We start from the raw sequence: 27,915 nt of genomic DNA, 5'->3' as shown, positions 1-27,915 counted from the left end.
GTTTATCCAGGCTCTATCAGATATAACATAGTTTATCTTCCAAAATAGAGATTTTGGAAGATCAGATATAGAAAACCTTTGGTGCCAATACTTTTCAGAAAGCCTTAGCAAGGATGTAAATCCTTTGGACAGGGCATGCAAGATTCAGTGTTAGCAACACCCACAGCCTCCCACTGCATGAATCCTCAGTTCTGCAGTGTAGATAGAGGATGCTGCCCTCCCTTTATATGGTGATTGAATAGTGAGTGTTCAGAAGGAATATCTGAGGTTCAAACACCTTTGTTTAAGAAGACGTTTTGCATCAGCAAGTGACTGTGAAATTTAAGGTCAACACCACTGTTCACTGCACATGGCCACTGGACCACCTATGGGTGAATTCAGGTGGTATGATCTCACTTTTATCACATCTGATAAAGAAAAATACCAGTCAGCATGTGAAATCTTGAGAAAGAAAAAGCACTGCAGAGATGAGAGGGGATTGGTCTTTTCCAAGAGTTTGAAAATTTTCAGATTAAAACAATTATCTTTGAATTTTTTTCCACACAGACAGCTGTAGCTGTTACCAGGACTCTGCACTTCATCAAGTGGGATTAGGGTGGATCCACCCCACCTAACGCACCACATCTTCAAGGACCAGTCTCCACTGGGAGAGACACAGCCAGGAAAAAAATGGAGAATTTCTTGCTAGGGCAGGCTGAAAGGGGCAGTCCCTATGGATGCACAGAAGAAAGACAGCTATGCAAAAGCTGAGACATAATATGGAGAAATTTTCATTTAAAACCTCTACCTTCCCAAGAACAAAATGGGCAGATGCTGCTACAGACCAGCTCAAACATTCCTACAGAAGTAAGTCAGAAAAGAGAGATCAGTGGCTTCCACAGGCAGAATGGATTAATAAATATACCCAGGAGAGGCTAGAAACACGCAGTGGTGGAGAAAACAGGTAGGTGTTTGGAATACTGAAGGTTTGAAGGAACAGCTGCTCAAAGCTATGCTCAGCACGACATGGCTCTGTGAGAATTCATTTCACCCTGAGGAGGTCTGGATTGTGGGAGCTGCAGCTGCACAGTACCTATCTGGTCTCCTGGCATCATGCAAGAGGAAAAGGTCCCTAAAGAAGGGATCCACGTACATTTGCTGAGTAAGAAGTCACCTAAACTGAAGTGCAGGAGAAAAACATGGAGTTGAAACCTGTAGTGAACAAAGGGCCTTGAAGTTGTATCTACATAGCCTATGTAACTTGAAGGCAGGGAGAGAAGAAAGGAAAAAAGTGCAAGGTGCATTTATAGTAATTTATGCTTACACTATCCATCCATGGTTTGGGAGCCTTGGGAGTTGAGACTCTGCCTTACCTGAAACAGACATTTCTGTGGGAGTGTGACACTTCCAGGGGTATGAGTCATGAGCTTTTCAAAGAACAGTTCTGGCTCTACAGTTATGTGGATCTTGGAGGGCTATTATAATCTCAGGTTATTGTATCAAACAAAGGGGATGTAAGAAAGCAAGATGTCAGACATGTCTGGAAAATGACAGGAAAAGAACACAGACAAATACTTCAAACTTCCTGTGTGTGTGCTAAAAGGAATGAAATTTTGGGAACAAACTAAGAGTTTGGGTTACACTTAAGTGATGCGTGGTATGGGGGAATAAGTAAAAGTCAAAGACAGGAAAAGAAAGGAAGCCCATCTGCTTGCTTTTGTTACTTCTGTAGAAATACTTTTGTATTTTGTTCATATCCTCTTTATTGCTTCAGCTATGATCATTTGAGAAAACATTCTAAGGAAATTACTAATATTGACTGATAAATAAAAAATAAATTCTTTGGAGTAAGTTCAATGATTTTATGCTGTCTCCTGAATTCAAAATTTTCCCACAAAAGTGTGATTGCTATTCTTTCTTCAGAAAGAAAATCTAGCCACTGATGTAACTGAGACTGTGCTCTTCATAAGTCTGTGCTACCGGGTAAGGGTACAGCTGCCGGTGTTGTAAGATGTATGAAAAGATGTACAAATGAAAACCTGGAGCATTATTTACAACAGATGTAGTAACAGCAGCTTTTTAAAATCAGTATAAAGAATAGATATAAAGACAAGTAGTGAAAGCTTGGATCAATCATAATTCCAGCCAGAGTTTCTGTTCATTATCAACCAGCCAAATACCACCTATTCCTTTCTGTCTATCTAAAGGTGACCCCTTAAACAGGTTTCTTGCTGCTACGTTTGCATATACTTTCACAAGATAAAGTACCACAGTAAAAAAGGCGTATTGTCCTAAATGCACTATATAGATTGAAATACCTCTATTTGTGTATAAGTGGTGAAAATAAATCAGAGTAATATCTAGACAAAGCTACACTTTGATATATGAAGAATCCTCATGGCTACATGTTTATAGTATGATTAAGTCTAGAATGCCAGCCAAGAAAAATGCATTTTGTAGGTGGACCTAAATATTTACACTGTCGCAATTTTTAACTAACCTGCCTATTTCCATCATGGGGTAGCTTTATGACCATAAATACCAAAAAGCACTGTCAGGGTAAGTCATCCATTAAAAACCAGGTTTTTTTAAGTGGTACAGACAGTTTAAAAGAGCTTTACTTACCCCAGACAAGGACAATGTATCTCAGTGGAATGAAATACAGGATGATGGTGAACACAGAGAGGGCAACAATTGCCAGCCAGCTCAGGAATGGGACAGTCCAGTTGAATGTACTAAAGAAAAATTAACAAAAGTCAAAACTGAGGTCAGCCACCAGAGCCAATAAAAGAGCAAATAAAGAGCAGGACAGTGGGAAAAGTGCCAGTTTCCACCAGGGAGAACAAACTGAGTCTACAAATGAATGCATGGATGCATTTGTCATTCATCGGGGAGAGCCTGGGCTTAGACCCACTGTCAGTGGAAATGAAAGGAGGTCCTGGCTTTGCCCACTCACCTGCTGAATTTCACCTCTCCTGCCCCAGCAGTGCACATCTGCCAAGTGAACCACTGCTCTGCTTTTCGGAAATCTCAGTATCAGCTAAATCTCAGTGCTAACCCCAGTTTCAGCCAACATCAGCCAACACCCACAGAGCTCCTTTCTCCCCAAATGTACTCACACAGGCAAACTATATTCCCTTCTCAACACCATGGCAGAGTAGGATACAATAGCTGGAAGAGTATTGCTAAGGATTTCTTGTTTTATCTCCTCCCTGTTTCACTGTAAGGACAGCATAAGCAGTTAAAGGCTGAGCAGAGACTTTCCCCTCTGTCTGAGATATGGGTTCACTCCTCAACCAGGTGCCTTCCTGTTTTGAGGGAAAAGGCAAGTTCATGGCTATGCAAAGCTGGAAACTTGTCCATTTGCTTAAGGAGGGGGCTAGGGGAAAAAAAGGAGGTGATAAAACAGTCAGTCATGAAGACAGGGAGAATGCAACAGCAGTGGTTGAGGGAAGAAATAAAACCCCTTTGGATGTAAAAAAAACCCAAACAACCAAAACAAACAAACAAAAACAAAAAAACAAACCCCAACAATAAAAAACCAAACCAAAACGAAAACAAACAAACAAAAAACCCAAAACCCCTAAAAAACGAAAGGTTATTTATCTATGAATAAAGGAAGAGAATTTCTAGGATCCCATCAGAGTTTCAGGACATTACCTTTCCAAAAAAAGTCACAGATAAAAACATCCTCCCTAAGGGTCCCAGACTCTATTATCTGATAAAACTCTGCTGGTCACCACATTCTGCAAAGGTGAGGTGTGAGAAAGGGAAAGTTAATAGATGATGAAACAGGGTGCTGTAGCTCTCCAACCCCTGTGTTCAGTGAAGAGAGAAAGACCAGATGATAATTTTATACATATGTCCCATAGGAATGTTGGTTAAGGGGAGCTTGGCTCAGTGGATTTGCTCCATGAAGGCACCACCATGTCAAAAGTGTTGCATGACATTTATCCAGAAGGAAAATGTGGCTTTGGCTCTAAATAGTCTCATGATACTCTTTAAAGTATTACTACTAACTACAATCTCAACCAATGCGATTACATTATTTTGGCTTCTCTAGATGAATAATTGCAATTATCTGAATCGCAAGCCATATTTTTCATAATGAGCTCTGGCTCCCTGTGTTTATTTGTCTTCTTTTTTCCCTGGCAATTTTGACATGTCTCCACTAACATTATGTTAGTGTCACTTAGTGTAGGATCCCTCCCTTTATCCTCAGGGGACACCTGCTCTTTTCCCCTTTTCTGTATGCATTTGGGATGAACAGAAGGTTGAGGGTCTGCTCATGTTCCTGTGACTCGGCTTTGTGCAATGGATCACAGACACACCATGATGTGTGGGAGCACTGGCTCCTCACTTAGCAAACCTCCTTATGGGCTGTGTTAACACAGCATTCAGTACAGTTTTCCCATTATAGTTTTAGGAGCAAATTACAAAGATTTATAGTCTCACTCAGTCTACAAAATTCTGTAGCTCTCATCTGGTTATATAACAGAACAAACCCTACCTCCAAAATGCACAATTAGAACTACTTAATCATCAAGACAACTTCCACGAACAGCCTTCTGATAAAGGACTTTTTTCAGAGACTGGCTCATTTTTCTAACTGGAGAACTTGTGTGATACAATATGCTTGCACCTGCCTCTCCTGCTGTGAACACAGCCTGCCTGGAATTGTCCCTATGGGAACACTTTCCCAGGCTTTCGTATTAGGGACTTTACTCTTAAATGCAAAAATGGCAATCTCCTCTTCATCGAGACAGAGCAGGACCGTGTCAGAGATGATCCTCAGGATTCCTGCAGACTGACTTCACCCAAGGCATAGTTTTCCCAAAATTCACATCCAAAAGTGAATTAGGTAGTGGTGAGATGCTCTTGGCTTTTGAGGTGCAGAAAACCAAGTCAATCCTCTCCATGCTTTGCAGCTGACAGCTGGAAGGTGTCTTTCTGGAACCTGTCTGACCTCAAGTAATAAACTTTGTGTTGCTGTTCACTGACCATGCCAGAAATACACCAAACTTCCTGCAGTAAATCTCAGAACCTCTTTTTCTTAATGTTTAGATTTGCTGGCAATTTTTATATATCATGTATTAGGTGTTACAAATTAGGAATACTCTAAAGAAAAGGTTTTGCTGACTTACAAATACAACTTCCAGTGAGTGAACATACGTACATCCTTAGAATACAAAACCCCTACTCACTTCTGCTTATTTCCTTTATCAAAGCTGCATTTTTTATTATCACTTTTAAATAACTATGTCACAACAATATTCTCTTTTTGTTTTCTTTAAAAACATTAGTTCTGATTTTTGTCCCAGTTAATATAATTCTAAATTCCAGAATTAATATGACAGGATTTCCACTGACTGAGGTCCTCCATAAAGCAAAGTAAATATAGATGAGCTTGAACGATGGATCATCCAAAACTGGACTCCCTTGGAATAAGTAAGTAAAGGTTTAACATTTTGTACCTCTGCATGGAAAAGATGTTAAAGAATATTGGAGAGCAATCCAGCACCTGTGTCAGCACTTACTTCTTGATCCTTTCACCAAAGGAAGCTATTTCATCTAGGATATTCTGGACAGTGACACACACCTCCTGGATGGCATAAAGTCTATTCATAAATCCTTTTTTTTCACTGTCCTAAATAAAAGAAAAGGATTAGCTGAGTAAAAGAATTTTTGACTGTAGGAAAAGGATTGTGTAGTCATCAGGAATTGGTAAAACCTAGCAATAAGAAAATTATTCCTTGTCCTGTAAACAGTGCTTATTGCAGTATATATGGCTTGGTATAGAAGCTGAACTCCACACAGTTTTGTTTGTCACTGCATTAGTTTCTAAACACATATTTGAATGAGCCAGGTCTCTAGGTTTTAAACATGCTGAAGGTGCCAACCTTGTATGTTATGTGCTCTTTCAAGTGGTAAGAGTCATAAGGTAGAATAAAGACTGTTTGTTGAAATGCTGGGTTTTGAGCTGATGTAGGCAGAGGAAAATAAATTTCTGGAAGGCACTGAGCAAGAAAACAGAAAAACTCAGCTCCTATAGGGAGCTGTTCTTTTTTCCCCAAATATCTATCTCTAAACTCAGACAGGTTTGCAGCATCAAATCCACTAACAGTGCTGTGTTAGATGGGATTAAAATGAAGTATCACCATGGAAAAAAAAAAAAGTTTCTCTTAATTTTTTACAGACTACAGATAAGACAAAAGGTTATGTTCAACATTTCCAAGCAGTTGATGCCATACTACCCTATCTAGTTTGAATACGATTGTTGTTTTCTGAAAATATGAAATTGAAAGAAAATCTTTTACTCTTAGGAAAATATTTCATTGAAAAAGTTCAACTTCTTGTCATCACAAACCACATGATACAACAATCTCTGTCATTGACTCTGAAGTTCAGCATCTAAGAAATACATGTTGCATTTAATTTTCCTTTTCTTCCCCTGATGCATAACTAGCAGACAGTATATTTATTCACTCATTTTGTTGACATTTTTGCTGTGTGAATAAATTAGATTGGAAGAAAACATCATTTATCATGTAATCATTTCAACAACACTGGTTCTGCAACAGTGTTGTCAAGATTACCTGTGAATATGTTTAAAAGTATTTAGTTAGAGAACACAGATTATCTAAAAAACAACTATGAAAGAAGCAGACAGAGAGAGATGGGAAAAATACTTCAGTGATTAAGTGTAATTTATAAACCAAGCACTTCAGACAAAGGAAAATCACCAGTTTTTCAGAATGGGAAAGACCTTAAATTCTCACAAAAGATTAATAATTATTGTATCACAAATAAATATTTTTGTTTTCTGAGAATGACCATAATGGCTCAGAACCAGTTATATCAACTACATGCAGGGCTGCACAGCAACACAGAGACATTTATGTAAGTTATTTCCTTAATATTTACTGCATTCTTGAAGCCTTTGCAATGACACAATTATTCTCCTCAGGTATATAGCTTCTGAAGACGTGTATCATATATCTAGCATGCTTCATTTGTCATCAGGAAATAGGCACCTGCTCTATTCCTTCACGTAAAACACATACTTCCAGTATAATGTCTTCTTGTACAGCAGAAGTGAACAATAAGCCATACAGAAATCACAGGTATTTTTCTCCTTTCTAAATATGTATGGCCTTTACCTCTTCAGTTTTGTTTAAGAGATTCTGCCACCTATGTAAAGTTATTTTGATTTATAATTAACTTGTGTGAGAAAAGAATTATGTCACTCTAACAAAACCAGTACCCTTTGTGTCATATCCAGAACTCAGCTGGGGTTACATTCAAAGGTTCTGAGGCTGTTTTAATTTACAAATATCTTACAGATAAATTTGTACCTCTATTCATGTCATGATTTAGGAATGGCACTCTCCAACTTAGTGCTCCCACTGAGACTTTCCAAATCCTGCCGCTGCTCGTTCACTCCCTCTCTCTCCCCACCCCAGTGGTGGGCTGGAGAGGAGAATTGGAGAATTGGGGGCACAAAAGATCACAGATGAGATAAAAACAATTTACTGGGAGCAATGAGATAAGGAAATGAACAGTAATAGCGTACAAAAGAGAGAGAGTGATTCACATGCAAAATGCTCACTGCAGAGCCCCATCCGACCGCAGCCACACCACCTGATGGCTCGGAGTCAGTGCCACACACTTATTCAACCAGAAGGAATCCCTCCTCCCCAGAAGAGAGTCCCTTTCCCCTGCCCCCAACAATGATGTGAGGGGGTACAGAATTACCTCCGGGTCCCAGCCATGCCCCCTCCTGGCAACTGCAAAAATTCCTCCTGTCCTAGCCGGAACCAGGACAATTCAAAAATATAGCAGTTTTAAATCATTTCCCACAAAATCCCTAAAGACAGAAGGAGAGAGAGAAAGGATCACTATTTCCAAACCACTTCACCTTCTTAGCTTAAAGGAAATTTGTTGACATACTCTGAGGCAGGATTAGACAAAACAGCACAGGAAAGAGGAAGCGGTCAGAAGGATCATGGCTCATCTTTGCTTAAACTATTCCCACATGTCCCAGAACTATTAACTGATTTTTATTTCCTGCTCCAAATATTTGTGTAAAAAATAAGCTGGTCTACGGGAAAACTGCACTTACTTTCTTCCAGCAAGATGCCGTGTTATCAAATACAATACACGAGCTACCTAGAGTATAAACCAAGGTTCACAATAATTAATTTTTCAAACACTACTGGCCTTTCCTTCCCAGAGAAAGATGGTGTGAGACACTGGAAGAGATTGCTGGCTTGAAACCTTTCAGGTGCATGTGTGGGAAAAGGGGCAAGACAAGCCTTGCCCTGGTGAGGTGGTGCATTGCTCCATCCACCCCACCCCCTAGAGCCTGGATCCCAGCCCCGCAGTGGCACGGTGGAGGCAATGTTCCATACCTGCCCCTGGAGCCCCTAACCCAGCCCCAGAGTAGCTACCAGACCAGACATCCCACCTGGGGGAAGGGCCCAGGAAAGCCAAAGCATACTCAAGCCAAGCACGAGGCAAGCTCACGTCTTGACCATTGGAACCATCAGTGGTAGTCATATTTGGTTTTTTCTGTATCTCTTGTCTTTCTCTTTGTTCTTTTTCTTCCAATTCCTTTGTCTTGAAGTCTAAGTAACTTAAAATCAGATGGGTTGGAGTTTGTTAAGTTGAATGGACGTGGAGCTTGCTAAGTTAATGCCTTGTGAAATGCTTTATGTTGATTCAATATTGCTTTAAACTTTTGCCAAAGTTCCCTGTTTTTCTGAAGTTTGCCAGTAAAGTTTTCGGTTTTGACTCTTGAGGTGTCGGTATTTCTCCTTTGCATCTGACTCTGGTTAAAAGAAAAAAACCAATCCGTAAGCCCCTTTAAGGGACTCTGCAAGTAAGTTCTGGGGCCTTAAAGATGGACGGTGACTGGAATCAATTTCATCACTTGCATGACTACAACTGCCAATTTTCTGGATGTAATTGTCATTTAAATACTAGATAAAATCTATAATACAAAGCTAACAAAGCTTAATACAAAGCTTTATTACTATTTCATTTGTGTCATTTATTTGTTTGCAATAGGCTTAATGTACCTGAAAAGCAAGAGATTTGCCAGGGGATGGTTTTGAGCACAAATGGTGTCTTGGGTTAGCATGATATTCTTTCAAGTTGCTTTCTCCTAATTCTTATCTCATGGAAGGTAAATAGTAATGAGTATTTTGGACCAAACCACTACAAACTGTGAAAGCAGAGTCAAATTGATGTTGATAGTATGACCTGAATTTAAAAAAGGAAATGAACCCAAAGTAAAGACTGAGACAATGTCCTCCTCCTCTTCCACAGGAAAATGTAGAATAAAGATGGATATACTGTTTGGTGAATAGTAGTACTTAATATTTACATACTGATTTTCAGCCAGAACTGTATTTTCCATTTGGTGAAACCAAAGCAGAAGAAGTAAATGACTGGCTCTAGACTATGTCAAGCTAATTTACATGAATCCCTAAATAAAATCCATGTCGTGTGAGTCTTTTTATTCAATAGACTGTGCTTCCAACACCATGACAAAATAGGATGATTTAGGAAAGGATTGTATCTGTAACCCCAAACCTCTCTCACCAAGTGAAAGTGCATTTAAAAACCAAACATTTAAAATTACCAGAAAACCAGGAGAAATAAATAAGCCAGACTCAAAAGTAAACTCTGTTAAAGGTAGTGGGTTTAAGCCTGAAAAGATAAAAAAGAGTTTTAAATACAGAGAATAAAACTCAGAACATTTTACGGTGGATAACTGTCCTATTAGTAACTTCTAATCAGGAGAGAAAAGCACAGATCATAAAAACAATGTAAAAGGAGAGTTCTGAGAATAGATGCAAATGTTGAAATTTTTCAAGATGCTTCCTGGGAAATCCAGGATGGATCTTCCAAAAACAACCCTCATTGCCCAAGCTGGTATGATAGAGTGCCTCTGCACACACCATAGCAACCAAGGCAAAGCCAGACTAACTTGTGATAGGCACAGAGAGCAGACACAAAGTCACCACTGATATGCCATTAGTGCTATGGTCTTCTCACTTGGCCACCAGAAGACACATAAACTCTTCCTTGCTTGTGTCATACTGGATTACCTGTTGTAAGGCCCCACTAAAAGGACTTTGCGGTGGTTCTGGTACTCTAGGTTAGATACACAGGAGAAATACCAAACATATTCTCAAGAGGCCAAAACAAGACAAAAGTTTACTGGCAAACTTTAGAAAAATCAGAGAACTTTAGCGAAAGATTTAGTGCAACATCCAATAAAGCACTTGCACATTAACTTGGCCCATCAAACTTAGCAAACTTTAAACTTGTTTGATGTTAAGTTACTTAAAATGTCCCAAGAAGAGGGAATTAGAAGAAGTGAGAAAGACAGAAACTATATAGAAAAGCACACATATAACTCTCAGCTTCTGGGTTCCAGCGGTGCTCGGATAGAAACTCCAAGACAGAAACTCCAAGAGCAGGTAGGGTAAAGACATATGCTGACATCCTGCTTGTCCTTAAATACCCCTTGGCCTTTGTGGGCCCTCCTCCCAGGTGGGTCATTTGGCTGGTCATCTGGCCACTCAGGAGCTGGCCTGGGGTAGAGTGGAGCCCTGGCTCAGGTGTGCCATGGTAGGCAGCTCTGCCAGGCTGGGATAGGTGGGGGTGTGGGGCAGTTCACTGCCTCACCAGGGCAAGGCCTGATCCTCTCCCCCACACACAAGCATCCCAAAACATCTCAAACATCAACCCTTCCAGGCTCTGTCACCTGTGGCCAAAAAAGCAAAAGTATAGCCCTGCTGCTATCAGTAACGAACCCCTCTAATCAACCCCTGACTTTTAGTAACAAGCCAAAAAATCTCTATTGCTTAAACAGAAGAATACTACTTCTGTGAGAAAACTCTTCAGACTATTTCAACAAATAATTGGTGTCCAAAGTAGAGTCCATAAACAGGCACACACATCATCCCTCAGCAGGAGACTCAGCTATACACAGGACTCTAACACCATGGCAGACTTCCCTTCCTGGACTGATGAAATAGACACAGAAGTAGTTGGTAGTAAACGCATTAGTCCTCTACTAGCAGGAGTCACTAGTACTTCCCAGAAAAGCATGCAGACACAGAGTGTGAAATACTGACTTATGGTCTGGTCACTGCTCAAAACCCCACCTCAGTAGTTACCTTCGAAACCCTAACCATGGCTTTCTATGAAGCCCATGAAGAAGAAGACAGTAAGCCAACACTATTCTAGCTCTGGAGGCATTTGATCTCCTTAAAGTCTTCTGAATCTCTATCAAAAGGCCTCAGATCCAGTGATGGATACCCAGTTAAGTTTTTATTTTATCAAATTCTCAGGTAAATGGAAAGAGGACAGACAACCATGATGATATTGTTGTCTTAAAGCTGACTATGGAAGCAGGTCTTGAGGTAAAGCTGAATGGTGCACAGGATCTGCAAAGGTGCACGATGTGACCTGAGACTGGCCTCCTCATTACATCCTATAATGAACTGAGAGAGTCAGGTTATTTTAACTGTTCTTCCCCCTTGCAAGGCTATCACTCATGGAACAGCACAACCACATTATTATTCCCAATTCTTAAATTGAAAAAGTATGGGAAGACTGTTGAAGATATCAAAACTCTTCAGTGGGACCTTAATGGTTTAGAGGTTTCCATCCTTTAAGTAAGCCAGATTGTAACTCTTGAGACTTTCAGTTATTTTAAATAGTGACAGATAGCATGTCCAGCAGACAGGTACCTGCTGTTCTCTCCTCAGCATCAGAAAACTAGAAAACCTGTTTGGTACTCCTTCCACCCTGAAAAGGAACAGCAGGCTTCCAAAGCACTGGCACCATTTCACCTCAAACATTGAATCCCTGGGTTATGTAGATGAGCTTTTAAACTCTGGGCTTCAGCTTCGCCCATATTACTGGGCACCACATCTTCAGTGACCACAATTTTCAGACACTATCAGCTGTTTACAAATGCTCAATATGTCATCTTTAAAATCTACATGCTAGCATGTGTCTTTACATGTGCATGGTGATGAGATCTGAAAATAATTGCTCACGCCTAAATGGAAATTGTGCTGAGGATTTTAAAATATGGAGAAAACCACATAATAATGAAGAGTAGGGTTTTACAGAGAGAAATTGTATTTGTGGTCATGATTATTAAAGAAAAAAGTAATAAACTGTTATTGTCTAGTAAGATTCCATATTTAAAACAGCAGATAGAAGGCACAACAGAAACTATATAAACATGTGGAAGAAAATACTGAAGACTCAGTAAAAAACTGTTAAAGACAGACTTGTTTCACCATTGCCCAGCCATTGATAAGACCTGCAGTTGAAGACCCGGTGTGATAATGGGCCACAATCATCCATTGATAATGGGCTGTCCATGATAGTGGGAATGAATGTGCCCTGCCATTAAAGGTGAGTGACCTGCAGGGCCAGCTAACTGGATATATCAGGTATCACTGGAATATCCTGTGAATACCGTGTCCATGGTCCCAAGCTGGAGTGCAACTGCCCAGTTGATGCCATAAAGCACCACTTAGCCTCTACATAAGGAATGCACAGGAAGTCTGACAAAGCTCTTCTCATGGACAAAGGCAGAAGGATCTTCACAGGATGCCACAGATTCTTGGTGATTACCTTTCTTCCTTTCTGTAATTCTTTGCTTTTTCCTACTTTTAAATTTTCTTTCTTGCTCTCTTCTTTGATAGTGAGTAAATGTGTATTAACATTTTGATTACCAGCATTTGACCTCCTTTGTGTTTAATCTCACTCTGGGTATAGTTGAATCCTGCTTCTCCCCATTTTTTCATCTTAGGATGCATTTCCAGATTGGGATAGACTCACTGCTTATGAAGACACCACACCTGTGAGCACAAATGACCTGCTCTTAGCTGTGGGGTTGGACTAAATGTCTCCAGAGGTCCCTTCCAACCCTAAGAATTTTGTGATTCTGTGTGAATATTACAACAATCTGTTCTTCCTCAAACATTACATTGAGAGTTGATAAAAATAATTTTGAACTTTCTGTGACTTTTTGGCAGTACCACCTATGTAATGAATTAAATTTTTTCATAGACTGCTGCAGTGCTAGAAGATAAAATTGGAGAGGGAAAGAGTCAAGAACTACAGTAACAATTCTAAAGAAAAAGAAGATATTGCAAGCTTTCCACAGAGTAAAGAAATAGTACTGAATGGCAAGCACGTAAATTATGTTTTAATTGAGGTTTTTTTACTAGTGCTCTTTGTTTTCTCATTCTCCCAATCACATTCCACAGTGTTGCCCGGTGCTTTTTAAATATGGTCCTTCCTGATCTCTCCTTCAGTGCACATCTGGATACTGTAAAGACAGCACTCCAGATAAAAGACACAAACATGGAGGCAATAGAGCCTGTTTATAGAGCAATGGGCCATTTCACCAAAGGACCCTCTAGTGGGGAGAGACAAAAACTTAAATTTTCCTTGCATGATACCTTTTTGAGGTATGCTAAACCTGAGGTGTTCATTTCATACATACTCTAAGCAATTATATTACTTGAAAAGGGTGAAAGCTTGTTTGTTCATGGTGAGAGATTCAGGAGCAAAAAGTCAACAATGCCAAATTTTGCTGCACCTTTCTTGGCCTTATTCTGGAAGGAAACTAAGGCGCTGTAGGGTTAAGCATTGGGGTGATTAGAACACACACAATGAATCTGCTTAAGGCTAAGGTTTCAAATACCTGAAATTCTTCTTTCAGATGTCTGTTTCTTCACCCCTTTGACTATGCTTAAAGAAGGAAAGAGAGAATATCTTACTTTACCTGAGTCGGAACAACGCTGGAGCTTGACAGTGATCTCATTAATAGTCCTTTTGTATCCAGCCACATCAATGTAATCCAACAGAGGCTAACACAGAAACCTTCATATATTGTGCATCAGTTGTTTCCAATAGTTAATTTAGTCAGAATACAGTCCTGGTATTCTACTAAAGAACAAACTTTGGCCATGATTTTCCAGTTGAATTTGTAAATTCAAGTGGTTCTAATGTGTTTGCCCTATGCTGAATGCAAAACTGCAATTAATAAGGTGCTCATTAATGCAGCTCTTCAAATTCTGTTACACAAATGTGAGGGATGACGACAGAAAAGTTAAATCTCAAGGGTCTAATAATCCTCAAAGCATAAGCAAGAAGCCTGCTAATTTTATTGGAAAGAGTAATTTTAAATAAGAAGAACCTTGATATGCAAGACCTTGGAAGAACAATGGAATGAAAACAAGACATACTAGCTAGTATAAAATTTCTGCATGCAGGTAGGGATGAAAGCGACAGAGAAACCAGAAAGGGAATGGTGAAAGACTGAGGTTAGAAAAGCATCTGAATTGTTGAGATGCTTATCTAAATCACACACAGACATTTTTGTGGTCCACTCATTATAAGAGGCTCATCAAAATAATACAGTACTCTGTTTTGAAAGTTAAAACTACCCTGAAAATTTATCTTTACAGCTGTCACTAATCGATATGCAGGGAATTGATCTGCAGCAGTACTGTTGGAGTTAGTAATTTAAAATTTCAGTTACAGTTCTGAAATACATTTTTTTGAATGTAGCAGAAGTAAAAGTTAATTTGATATTTTAGTGTATGTAGAGTGTAATTTTCATTTTCTCCTTGCAAATATTACAATGATAAACATGCTTTTGCACAAAGGACAAGACTGAGTATTCAAGATTACCTTCTTACTACCTGGGCTAGGACACTTCTCTCTGCATCAAACTCTGCATTTAGATTTAGATTTAGATTTACTGTCTCTGGGAGTTTTCCAGTCCTGTGTTGACAGGATATTGTGATTTTAGAACCCTTAATAAGTCATGCACCTGAACAAACGCTCTATCGTTTCTCTCTCAGACTCCCCACTATTAACAACATCTTTAGGTCAACTACAGAAAAAAATAATTTTGTATTTCAAAATTCATGTCATCACACCTTGGACTGCCAATGTTTTCAGTTCACAGGAATCACAAGAAATTCCTTCCCCTAAAATGTCCTTACCCAAATTAGCACAGATAGATTTGGTGTGAAATTGCCTGGGCCTGGTCAAGCAGACCACTGAGCAGAGGACTACAGAAATGTCTTTATTGTTGGTATTTGCTGTGCAAATAGTGCTCCTTTGGAATAACTAATCCAAACTTTTTAATGTCTGTTTTAGAGTTCAGTGATTTAACTCAATCACTATGGCAAGTTGCAATGGGAAAAGACAAACAAAACCATTTTCTTGGGGACACTATTTGTAAAGAGCAACTGCACAGAAAGATAAAATTCTTAGCTAAGTGTTGCTTCCATACCCTGAGGTCAAGAGAGCCCAGACAGCCTACAACCGTTGAAGAAAAAACCCTAAAATCTTAAACACTTTATTGCCGTCAAGTGATCAATCAGTAGGAATATGATCTGGAAAAGAAAAACATTACACTCAGCTAAACCAGCAAACGTAGATTATCTGAAATACTTAATTCTAAACATGAACCTATAGCAATGAAGATGAAAACAGTAGTATGTGAGATCTGCTTGGCATTCATTGCATGAGTTGAATGTTTAATGGAAGTCATCTTGAAAGCACTTTGGGATTGAAAAGGATGGTCAAGAGAACCATGAACATTCAAAATCAAAAAGAACAATTCCATGATCATGATCACTGGTTCTGTTGCTTTAGCTCAGAAGAAATACTACAATATCTAGAACAGGAAAGACTACATGATGTCCCAAAGATGGTGAATATATAAATACACATTTCAAACAACAGGTACAGTTATCCAGGAAATCTATCAAATTAGTAAATTGAAGAAAGAAAGAAAACAAGCCATTCAAACCCAGTCCTTTTTCACATAATCCTCCTGGATAAGCATTCAAACTCTGCTTTTGGAAAATTACATAGTGTAGAAAAACAGTTTGGCATTTGAGGCAAAGAAATACAAAATGGAAGAAAACAGCAGCATCTAGAAAATAACCCTGTATATATTCTGGTGGTACAGTGGGCAAGGAATGATGAGTGAACCAAGAATTCTAGTCTTTTTTTGAGAAAATCTTGAGAAAAGCCTGAAAAGGCTCTACTGCCCATTTTCTGTCTATGTTTACTTCACTGAAATCAGAAAAAAAAGCTGCAAAAGCAAACAAAATAAGAAAACCAAACCCACCCCCCGAAAAAAAGCCCAACAAAAAATCCAATCCAACCCAACCCAAAAAAGCACACAAAAACACAAAAAGGCCCCCCCCAATCCCAAACAGACGCACCAAAAAAAACCACAAAAAAGAAAAAAAACAAACCACAAACCAAATCCCAACCCTTTTAATTTATTAGGAGTTACAGAGATTTTGGAAAAGATCTAAATCTGAGCTATCTAGTGAAGATGGGGTGGTATAATGAATATGCAAAAATCACAACAAAGGGTAATTTGTAACAATGTTACTTTAATGTTTGCCTACTGCAATAGTCTGTTCTATATTCATTCTACATATGCTTCAGCATGCTAATTTCTCAGAAGTAAAAAAGCACCTATTTATGTTGGACCACAGTAAATCACACTCTGGCTGAAAACTGAGAGAGGTGCTTACATTCTGGTGATGTACGGCAGACTACAACATCAGAACGAAAAAGAGTAGCTCAAAGGCATTTATTTACTCAAATGTCTACTCTTCTTTACAGAAAAACAAGTATTTGTATCTTAGGGAAAGGCTTTGACTGTGCACTGCATGTATGTATCTGTTACTTTACAATAAAAGATGCAGAAAAATCTACCAGCTTATCTTCAGTTACTTTAAGTGAATTTCATTTTAGAATTGAATAATAAGACTTGCTTACTTGAACTAATAATGAATGGAGACACTGTAGAAGGAAAAAGGACAACAAAATGTTGTTAAAATTGAATACAAAATCCAGATGATTACTGCAATGTTGGAATAACAGCTGAAAAAATATATGGCAGGAAATAAAAACATTTGTCGTTCTTCAGGAATGACTAACTCGGCCACTGAGCATTCATGACACAGGAAGCATACTGGGTCACAGATTATACTATTTATACTAAATCTTGCAACTAAAGAAGAAATAAAACCCAGCTGAGAAATACCTAATATACTGAAGATAAAAACCAAGCATTCAACAGAATTTATCGGCTTTCCTAAAGAAAAAAATAAACAAAGTACTTCAACTAGTCACCATGTGACATGCATGTCCCCTTTTCCCCCCATCATTTCCAAACTTGTATACTGCCTATTTAAAAATTTTAAAGTACCAAGATCAACAGATATACAAATGCCAGATGAGGAGGGCTGGGAAACCTGCAGCTGACAGCAAACTAACAAATTGCTGCTGTTTAACAATTCAGAGTGGATATTGGACATGAAGCAAATGAATGAATCACACAGACTCTAGAATAAGCAAAAAGGGGCACCCAACAGTAGTTAGCCTGAAAAGCTGCAAAAGAGTTGGCATTCAACCCATGATGCATCCCTGCTCAAAGGGGATGCTTTTGAACACAGAATTATTTTCAGGAGAGAACAGGAAATTGTAAAGAGAATTGAAGACCTTCTCTCCCTTCCTAAATTCCTGATCCTTTTGCATCATTTTCATGACTGCCAGGGATCCATGTAGGATGGCATCAGCTTCAAAGGTTTGCTGGCACCAGCTGTCCACAGATGCAGGAGCACTGTGCCATCTCCTGCTTCTCCAACACCACTACTGCCATGTGATGGCGGGTGTTATATAGTGCATCATCCCTAACAAAGTGCAGACTGTTTAGGATAACCCGTTTTATTCACATAGGCCTTTTCAGCCCTCCATACTTAAAAAGCTTGCTTCTTCCAAAAGTTTAAACTCATTGCTTGTATTTGTGATACTCAGAAAAGCAACAACCACCAGCCACACTGAAAGAATTCAATGACAGTTCTCTTCTTCAACTTTCAGCAGTGTTTGTATTATTTATTGTCTAGTAAATAAAGTTGAAATGCTTTTCAGCCTTGGTTGCAAACTCAGTACCCAGTTGCAGTCCAACAACAGCAGGCAATAAAGCTGCCATTGCAAAATATCTTTTTTTCTCCTTTGTGACTGCTTTCCATAGAATTCATTTTTTCTCCTGGATCCGCACTTTGTCATATCTGGGGCACAGCAATACTAAGTAAACAGGGAGAAGGGATGTGAAATTTTTATCACAGAAACAACTGCCTAGGAGGTGATGCTACATTCAAGCTTTTCCCAAAGAAAACATGGAAGAGAGCAGGTGCCATTCTTCTAGAAAGCTGTGCTATTCTAGTCTGACAGTTTGGGATTAAACGTACAGACACTTGAGGTATTTAGATCTTGTGGCACAACAGTTATCTGAGAGGCTGTAATAGGCAAGTCCACTGGATTAAAGCAGCGTTTTGGAAAGGGACAGCTTTGTGTTACACTTAGAAATAGCCCGACTGCACCACAGCTCTTTGCTATTAAACACACAGAAGGACGGCTCGTGCACAGCATGGGGTGGACCCGTGCATGTACAGAAACAGAACGGTCAAGAGCCAAAATTAACACGTTACGGTCAAACAGCTATACCAGCTTCTCAAAATATTTCCCAGGCTTTCAGACAATGGTGGTGCAGGAGTTCCCACAGTTGTTTGTTCCAAGTATTTCTCAATGGCTTTTCCTTCCCTGAGTTTGCCCACTCTTATGTTGGACCTGCATAAGCTTCAAGAACCCACACCACTGTTAGTGGTTCAGCTATTTCCCCCCAGATTCCTTCAGAGTTTTTGGGCAAACACCATCCAGTCCTGATAATTTGTTATTACTCATATTGTTGCTTTTTTTCTGTAACTTCTTTTACCAAAGCTTGATTTGAAGCAGATGAACCCTACAGAAACTGCACCAAAGTCTTCCATAATGAATATATGTGAGAGAAATTATGATTATGACTTAAATCGAAGGCCCTTGGGTAGGTTGTTTTGAGTTCCTAGTACCATACACTGAAATTTTCAAATTAGTAATTAGAAATTTCTTGAAACTTTTTAGAATTTTAAAGCAGTCAAATCAACAATGAGAAGGCAAATGATAATTTACATTGTGCTTAAAATAAATGTTAGGCTGTTGCTAAAAGAAAAAGGATATCAAAATAACTATGCAAGGAGAAAAAAGTAAAAGAGCATATATATATACACTGAAGGATTAATGGTAAACTATAATGAAATTTTGTACTAGAGATGATGTTTAATATATTTATTAATCTAGATCAAAAAGAAGGAAGGTTGAGATGCCCAGTTTGGAGGTGACAGAAATAGTTAAAGAGGTGACGTCAAACTTCAGAGGAATATAATGAATTTAATTGAATTAATAACAATAGTAGTTTACTTAGTGCCATTGGATAAGCCTAATAATTTTGGCTAAAGTACTGAATCCAAATTAAAAAATAAAAATAAAAATTCAGCTTCAGAAAAGCAGACATTATATTTGAAATAATGAAAACAGTTGAGGAAAATTAAGACAATGAGCAACAAAAAGTACTAGGACATTTTAATTTACACAAAAGATGGATGAATATAATCAAGATACTCAAAATAGTGAATGGATTAGAGAGAGCAAATTGAGACTCTTAATTACTCTCATAGGACTGTAGAGAGAAATTTTCCATACTTGAAAGGCAGAAATAAAGCTGATAAAAGTCAACTCTTTTTTTCTATACAATGGAAAACTCAGTAGTGGACCTTGCTGCCAAAGCAGTGCTAACATGAAGAACTTAATAAAACTAACAGCAGAATTAAATACATACACCATCATTTTCCCAGTAGTTAGGACAACAATTCATCATTTCACACAAAAATACGACACTTTAAAAATGTCTTTTGGAACTCAAACAAAAGTTTGAGTCAGAATACAGAGCAAAACTTACTATGAAAATTAAGTATAGACAATATACACATGATGATCTTAAAGATGCCTTCTAACCTAAACTATTAGGTTTCTATGATTCTATGAGCTGAAACCTTTCTCATTTACTATTTGAGGCACTTGCATTTTTGTTAAAATATTTCAGAGGAGTAGTAATAGAACAAGAAATCAGTAGACAGAATCATGGGACTTCTGATATTTTAGCCTAGAAAAGAAGTACTGAGAAGTACAGTCTGCTACTTTCTAAAAAGAATTGTACAGATATGAAAAAACCTCAACCATATAGTAAAAACAAGCTTTCTATGAATTTTCTGAACAAACAGGGTCACATAAGTGTTTTCCAGCTACAGCTCTGATTTCTTTTAGAAGGAAAAAACCTTGCAAATACTACTTTGGCTAGCCATTCACATCCTAGGTGATTAAATGCATAATTTTACTGTGTGTTTTTTTCTTGTTATGAAAACTGGGACTAAGAGAATGGCATGGCATGCCCATGGTTGCAACATTAATCACTTGCACCAATCCTGATGTCATAACACCTATTTTATGTTTCCTTCAGTTGAACTCTGCCAATCCACACTTTGAAATAGAATCATTTTTACTACGCAGTTTTACTACACAGTACAATAGCATGTGCAAAAACAAACACGTAAGAAGAGCTCTGATGTTCTCAGGGAGGAGAGGAAGTCTGAATACCCAAGTATCTTCAACCCTATCTCAAACTGCAAATCACATGAGAACCTCAGTTTTATGTATCAAAATACAGCAGCAGGGAGGGCGGGGGGGGCGGTGGTGGTGCAGGGGTGTTTGGGTTTGCTTACTTTTAGTAGAAATCTGCTAACTACCAGTCAGTAGCTCCGTACTGAGCAGTAATTTCTTCCTCCTCCTGAGATACTAGGCTTCACTCGCACTCGGACTCCAATCTCTGTAGAAGCTGGCACTCCAGAGTACACAGCTCCCACACGGCATCCTACTGCACTGCCTTGGCCCCAAAATCTCACTACCTTTGTTTTGACTTTAATGCTCTTGATTCCTGTGCAGCTGAAATACTAATGTGGTGGAAAATATTAATATAGTGCTACAGGGAGAGAAAGCAAGAGAATTCACTAACAAAATTACTCAAAACCAGAGGAGCATGGATGTGTGTAGTATGCAAAGCATTTCCCTCCAGTACCTGGGAGATACCCCGGGTGTGTTATGATAATACAAAGGGAATGTAGGGAAAATCCTGTGACTCCTGGAGACAGCACAGCCTGACTGGGCATGCTTCCAGGTCTATCTTTGAGATTGCTCCCCACCACAGAGAGATGGCTGAAACTCTTTATTAGTAGCCCTATTGACATTAATATGTAATATTATTAATATTAATAATTAATAGCCATCATTAAGATTTTTTTTGTTTGCCCTAGGAAGGGGAGGGGCCACCTGTCAGAGCAGAGACTGCTGGCTCCCAGCATCCCTGGAGGATGAGACTACCTTGAAACAGGGGCCAGAAAAACAATTATCTGCTCCAGAGAAGGTGATTCCAGCATCAGAAGGGTTGAGATCTGCTCAGTGGCAAGAGGCTATTAAGTATTACACCCTACTGCATGGTCATGTGTTTCCAACTCTTTTTATATCCTATTTACGTTGCATAAATCTCCAGGCTGATTCCAGTGGCAGAGTTGCACTGAGCTTTCCCCTCCCCACTGTGGTTAATCCTATGGACCAAAACAGAAGGTTTGTTTTTTGTAGCACTGTGTCTTAATCTCATCCGCAACCACATTCAATCTTCCATACAGTTACTACTTTCAATCAACGTTTTAAAAACCTCAGATACCACTACAGAGATTTAAATAAATCTCTCTAAATTTAATAAAATTTAAATAAGCACCTAAACCTGTAAAACAACTAAATACTGCAAAGTATATGTAATTTATGGTGGAGATAATTTAGTGTATATAATCAGAGTTCCAGTTTTGTCCTAGAGCATAAAAGTAGGACAAATTATATGTGTAAAAAAGGAGAGAAAAAGAAGAAAATAAAGCTTTCCAAGCACAAACAATTTTCAGTGTCCTAAGAGCAGGTATTGTGTCTAGTATATCATACTTCATAACCTTGTGTCAGAGCTCTGGCTACGCTCAAGCCTTGTGTCCTTAAATGCTTTGTTAGGATACAACTCTGAACAGTGATATTGAGAGTGACCTGAAGAAAAGTACAGTGCCTGGGTGTTATCAACATCTCCAAAAGGAAAGAACAACACTTCAGGCAGGTCTAGGCAGTACAGCAGTGTTGGAGTGCTCCCCGTCCTTGACTCACCCCTCTACCTATGATGGGGAAAGCAATGAAGGATATTGTAAGAGCAGGACTGTAACAGTGTTCTACTGAAACTGAAGTTTCATCCTTGATGAAATAAATCCTTTTTGACTCCCTGGAAGCCATTACAGATATCATCCTTGCAAATTACCTATTCAAAAACATTGAAATATGAATATGGTGTAGGAAGCCACTGACTGCAGATTCTTCTATTTAAATGGGGGTTTTTTAAGTAATACTATTTTTTCTGGATGTTTTTCATGTTCAGATTATGAAAAATTAATTCCTCCAACCCTACACAATTATTGTGTATACTTTATAGCTACTCTGATTTGGTAATCCAAAAAAAAAACCTGGTTTTGTTCTCCATACTTCATCAAACCTTGTATATTGTTCTAATTTTCCTTGCACTGTAATGCTGACCTGCTTTTAAAAGCCAATGGTACTTTTACAAACTCAATAGATAGTGTCTATCTGCAGTGACACTTTAGGTCCTCATCAAAACATTAATTTTGAATTACAAAATTTGCTGAGCTGTATTACTCTCCCAGCAGGCTCCCAAGAAGGGGTTGTGCTGTCTTGTGACCAGAGTCAAAGATGCCATGTCAAACAGCTGTGTTACTAAGGTGCTTCTCACCAAATGCTTTTGGGAAGCTTCAACAGTATGCAGTGCTGCTTTTAAATTTGCTAGTTTTTGATTGGGCCTTTTTGGCACTATGGTAGTTCCAAAAAGTCTAACTGGCATCAGAGGAAAACACAGCCCCAGACCAAACTGCTGTGGTTTCCTTTCAAAGGCAGCCAGTCTCAAAACCGAAGAAACTCCAGTGTTCAATAAACAGACAACATTTCACTGAGGGGGAAAAAAAATCTTTAGCACTTTCAGGGAATGACATTTCTTTATTTATGCATTAAGACTTCAAAATTCAGCATGAAGTTTTTCTTTCTAAAAACATCATGGTGTTAAAATACCAATTAAATTTTATTCTGAATCAATATATCCTGGGGTAGATGACTGAAAAGGATTATACAATGTAAGAACCACTTGAAACAACTATTTAGTAACAAGCTGACTCTTGGTCTGTAACATAATATAAAGTAATTTCTGATAATGCAGCTTCAAGCATTCCCCAAACAGACTATAAAATCTTAATCTTTAATAGACTATACAGAAACCACAACTATTACTATGCAAACCATTCTTCTATAAAAATGCAGGGGTGTGTATTATACTTCAGAAAAATAGCTGAGTAAACTGTTCTTGATCTTCACTATATGGTGTGTATTGATCTAAAATATTCAGGCAGCATTTGTTTTTTGATAGTGGGAAGGAAAGCAGTCCTATGAGTACAGAAAATACAAAAGAAGATGCTTTGATGTACATGAACACATGCAAAAATTTCAAATTCCCTACAAATTAAAAAAAAAAAAAATCCAAATACAAATTAGCCTCCTATGCAGCAGCGAAGAAGGCATTACAAAGAATTTCCATCTTTTCCATTTGTCCTGGTGGTATTTAAAATTTTAATCAAACAGTAATTAAAGGTCAACAAATGGCTTTTCCATACTTAATTTTGAATTATAGCTAATACCATGCATTAAAGGCATAGCAAGGCACTGGCTAATATGTTGAGGGTAGGAGGAATCATACCATTCCTCTGTGTAAAATACTAAAAAGCACATCTGCTGAGCAGTCGACCTTAAATTACTATTTCCAATTGCAAGAAAGCTTTGGATTAGCAATGCTGTTCTGACTTACTCACACTGTGAAAGACTAACAGAAAGGAACCCTTTTTCATTAGAGTACATTTCTCTCAGGGCTCTCTGTTACTCTGGCATTAGAGTATCTATGACATTACATAAAGGAGTATGTAAAAATCCATTTTGTTTTTCTAAAGCTGTTAGCCTTCAGAACAAAAACAGTTTGCTAGGATAAAATCTGTTATTCCCATCCTGGACTTTGTTACCTTAGCACCTGAGCAGGCCAAGAAAATATAAGAAAGAGAAAGAAAATAGGAGAAAGAAGAAAGAAACAATACTTAAATATTTATTAGTCATTTTTCTTATACATTTTTTGATATGTATTAAAATAATCCTTATACATTTCTCAGCTCAATTACTTACAAATAACTTATCTGCAGAATCAAGTAAATCTGTCAGCTGTGCAAGTTTATTTTTCCATGTGCTATCTTGAGATAAGCAGGTCTGCAATATTATATTTCCACTGACATAATTGTGCATGAATTCTGATCTGATTTAGTATTACATGGTGCAAAAGGTGACACATTTTCTTTAATACAGCCCATTAGAAAAGGAAAGGAATTGCCAGTGTATGAAATCTAAGGAGTTTGATTGAAAGACTCCAGGACTTGGGGGTCAACTCAGTGGAAAAGTAACTTGCTCAACTACCCCAGGCACTAAGCACTGTGACAAGCAAACCTAATACCCTGGTGCATTTACTGAGACAATCAATAAAAACACTGCACTATCAGACTGCTACAGCTGTACATTAACCTATCATTTTACCTCAACTGCTCCTAAACCAGTCAAATATGCATTTGCTGATCATGCAGATAACACAGATACCTCACTGGTCCTTAAGTCATGTTTAATACCAAGTCAGAGTGCTAAAACAACCATTTATTGCTTTTCCATATGCCATAAATCCTAATTTTCAAGTCTATCTAAATTGTACACTGAAGACTACATTCAAAGAACTATTGGAATGGTGAAGCCAACTGCTCTGAAAATAATGTATGGGAGATTTAAAAACTCTGCACATTCCTACTTGGATCCTCAATCCATGCCTGTTACCCCAGCACACCTGCACCTGGGGCTTTCGGGCCTCTACCTGCCTCCTTGCCTTCTCCTGATGCAGGTCGCAGCATCATCACATCCTGCTGATGTCCAAGGACTGGCCATTCCTGCTCCCTAAGTTGTCTACGTTTATTTTTATATATTATTTCTGCCACTCTTTCTGGCCATTCCAGCTCTAGTTCCTGCAGACTCCTCAACTCAGAGTGCTCCAATAGGGTTCATGGGTGGGCATCTGTACTCTTGCATGAAGCTCAACAGAAAAGTCTGTAAACCCACACAAAAAACCATTTCCCTCCTTGCCACTTAGTCGCAGTGCTTGACCTCTCATGAGTCCAGGTAGGAGCAGACTGGACAAGCTTCTTACCTTTGGAGCTTTTCTAGTAGTTATCAGGAAACACATAGAATTCCTATCACAGAAAAAAACAGAAACAGAACGAAGCACTCGTAGGCACTATTTGTCCACAAGCTTTATTTATGCTAAATTTGCCTCTTAATCTGCCAGCAGATTACACCTGAGTAGAAGGAGTCTCTGCTCTGTACCATGCTGTGATGTGTCCTGGATGCTGCCGCACAACACCAACTTTTTAATTCTGTACCAAACTGCTCTAGGATGAGCTTTGTTCCTAAAAACTTTGGGCATAGATGCTTCTTTCACTTTGTCAGGATTATACTTTGCCTAGATGATCTGTCCTGCAACTTCATCACTGATCCACACATCAATATTAAGTAAACAATATAAAATTTTCCACTGACACATATATATTTCAAACTGCAGACAAAGTACATGCATATTGTTTGCTGTCATAGGTTAGCAAGCTGAGTCTCGGAAGTGATGTTCTTCTTACAGCTTCCTCTATGACCTGACAGAACCTATCAGCTGGCCGGTTTGAATATGGACAATTCTTTAAGCCACTTGAAGTTGTGACCGCCTCTGTGATCCACACTTAAGAATAGACAAACTCCACCCCCAAGCTCTCTCTCATTTCTGGTGCTGGGACAGGTGGCTGCGGGCCCCATGTGGGGGCCGGCAGGCCCAGCCCAGGCCCTGCTGGGCCAGGCCAGGCGGGCCACGGCCATCCTGGAGCTGATGGCCCTGTTCCACCTGGAACCCCCCCAGCCCTGGCTGTGCGCTCGCTCTCCCCCCTCTCCACTGCAATAAGCCACATTCCAGCTGCAAGGCCTAGGTGAGATTAACCCTTTATTGTGTGAAGAGCTGAAAACCTGAGGGGAGGAGAAGAGGAGATGCTTAAAGCTGAAATTCTGTTGTGAAGCTATGATATATCAGAGTATCCTGTTGTAATTTCATGAAGATATGGGGGGTGGATGTTCAACTCATGAGCAAAAGCACCTGCGCTGAGATAGGCAGATGCTGACGCAGCTGTAATTTCATGAGAAGTTTGGACAGGGAGAGGATGGAGCAGATGAGGACTTTTGCTCCAAATGGGAAAGGAGAAAACCTCAGTTCCTATAGAGATGCTCCCAGAGATAGTCCTAAAGATGAAGATGAGGAAGACCCTTTGCTCCCAGGGAAGGAGAAGGGCCTCTGTTCTTGTTTCTGAATGGCTCAGCCTTAAAATGGTACCCCAAAAACCTTCAAGAGTGGACCCTCGAAAGCAGTTGTGGGAAAAGCTGCAAGTTGGGGGAAGGGACTCACATGCGAGCAGAGACTCCTCTTCCTAAATGGACTGAACAATATTTGGAAGTGGGCGGCTGTCTCGTTGTGATAATGTTTTCATAGCATGGGCAAGAAGAGACTTCTCTTTCTAAACAGACTGAACAAGGTTATTATGGAAGTGATAAACAGACTGAACATCTCAAGGGTTGTCTTTTTTTACATTGTCAGTGGGAGAAGGGAGGAAGGTGGGGGGAGGAGGAGAGTTCTAAAGGTATGGTATAATTTTTTTTTCCCCTCTTTTAGGTCTGTTAATAAACTTCTTTATATTCTTTCAAGTTTGGTGCCTGCTTTGCGTTTCTCCTAATTCTTATCTCACAGAAGATAAACAGTAATGAGTATCTTGGACCAAACCACTACATTTGCAAAAGCTTGCAGTTTATTTTCCCATATTTCTGTATTTTCCTCCATAAAGCACAGCAAAGCCTTATCAACTGTCCTAGCAAATTTTTTTAGTTGAGATTGCAATTTTCCTCAGAAGCCTTTCAGTGAAGTCAAACACCTAGCTTAAGCCGTGGATTTTTAGCTGTGTTGTAGGGTGAGCCCCATCATCAAACCTCAGCTGAAAACCCAGACTACAATATACCATTGATTTTGCACACAGCCATGTTGCTGAGCATCCTCTTCTCTCACAGTATCACCTCTGCCACTCATTCATCCTCATTCACATACACTGCATCAGCCACATGCTCCACCAGGAACTGGGTCCACGTAGCACTTTTCTGATACTAGCACATGTCAACCATCACTTTTCTCTACAAGGCTTCCCAAGTTGTATCTTAGTCTAAAGGGTTTGCATGGCCAGGTTTTGGTAGTAGGCAGGCTACAGAGGTGGCTTCTATGAGAAGCTGCTGGAAGGTCCTCCTATCACTGGCAGAACCGATGTCAGCCAGGATGGACCCTCTGCTGGCCATGGCTGAGCCCATCAGCAGCGACAGTAATGCCTCTGTGATAACATATTTAAGAAGGAAATAAAAAAAAGTTATTGCACAGATGTTATTGTGGCCAGGGAAGAATGAATGGAAAATGTGTGAGAGGAACAATTCTGCAGACACCAAGGTCAGTGGAGAAGGAGGGGGAGAAGTGCTCCAGGCACTGGAGCTGAGATTCTTCTGCAGCCCATGATGAAGACCATGGTGAATCAGCTGTGCCCCTGTAGCCCTTGGAGGTCCACCAGGACCTGCAGACCATGGACGAAACCCACACTGGAGAGGGTGGATGCCTGAGAGGAGGCTGTG

At 39.2% G+C, this 27,915-nt stretch overlaps 1 protein-coding gene across 3 annotated transcripts in view; it reads right to left on the bottom strand.

The window, feature by feature from the left end:
• The window catches only part of MCTP1 (multiple C2 and transmembrane domain containing 1), a 239,916-nt gene that overhangs the window by 3,973 nt on the left and 208,028 nt on the right, over positions 1-27,915 (bottom strand). For 2 of the 3 annotated variants that reach the window (XM_039567119.1, XM_010393047.4), the window contains exons 18-19: positions 5,517-5,626; positions 2,605-2,714 (exon numbers count right to left, since the gene is read on the bottom strand). In XM_039567119.1, the coding sequence (XP_039423053.1) occupies positions 2,605-2,714; positions 5,517-5,626 (220 nt within the window). The remainder of the gene's footprint in view (positions 1-2,604; positions 2,715-5,516; positions 5,627-27,915) is intronic. The other variant, XM_039567120.1, reaches the window with a different exon arrangement.

The sequence above is a fragment of the Corvus cornix genome, chromosome Z (genome assembly GCF_000738735.6).
Source record: "Corvus cornix cornix isolate S_Up_H32 chromosome Z, ASM73873v5, whole genome shotgun sequence".
Taxonomy (NCBI): Eukaryota; Metazoa; Chordata; class Aves; order Passeriformes; family Corvidae; genus Corvus; species Corvus cornix.
Note: the sequence above shows the minus strand (reverse complement) of the source record. Positions and strands in the feature narration are given on the sequence as shown.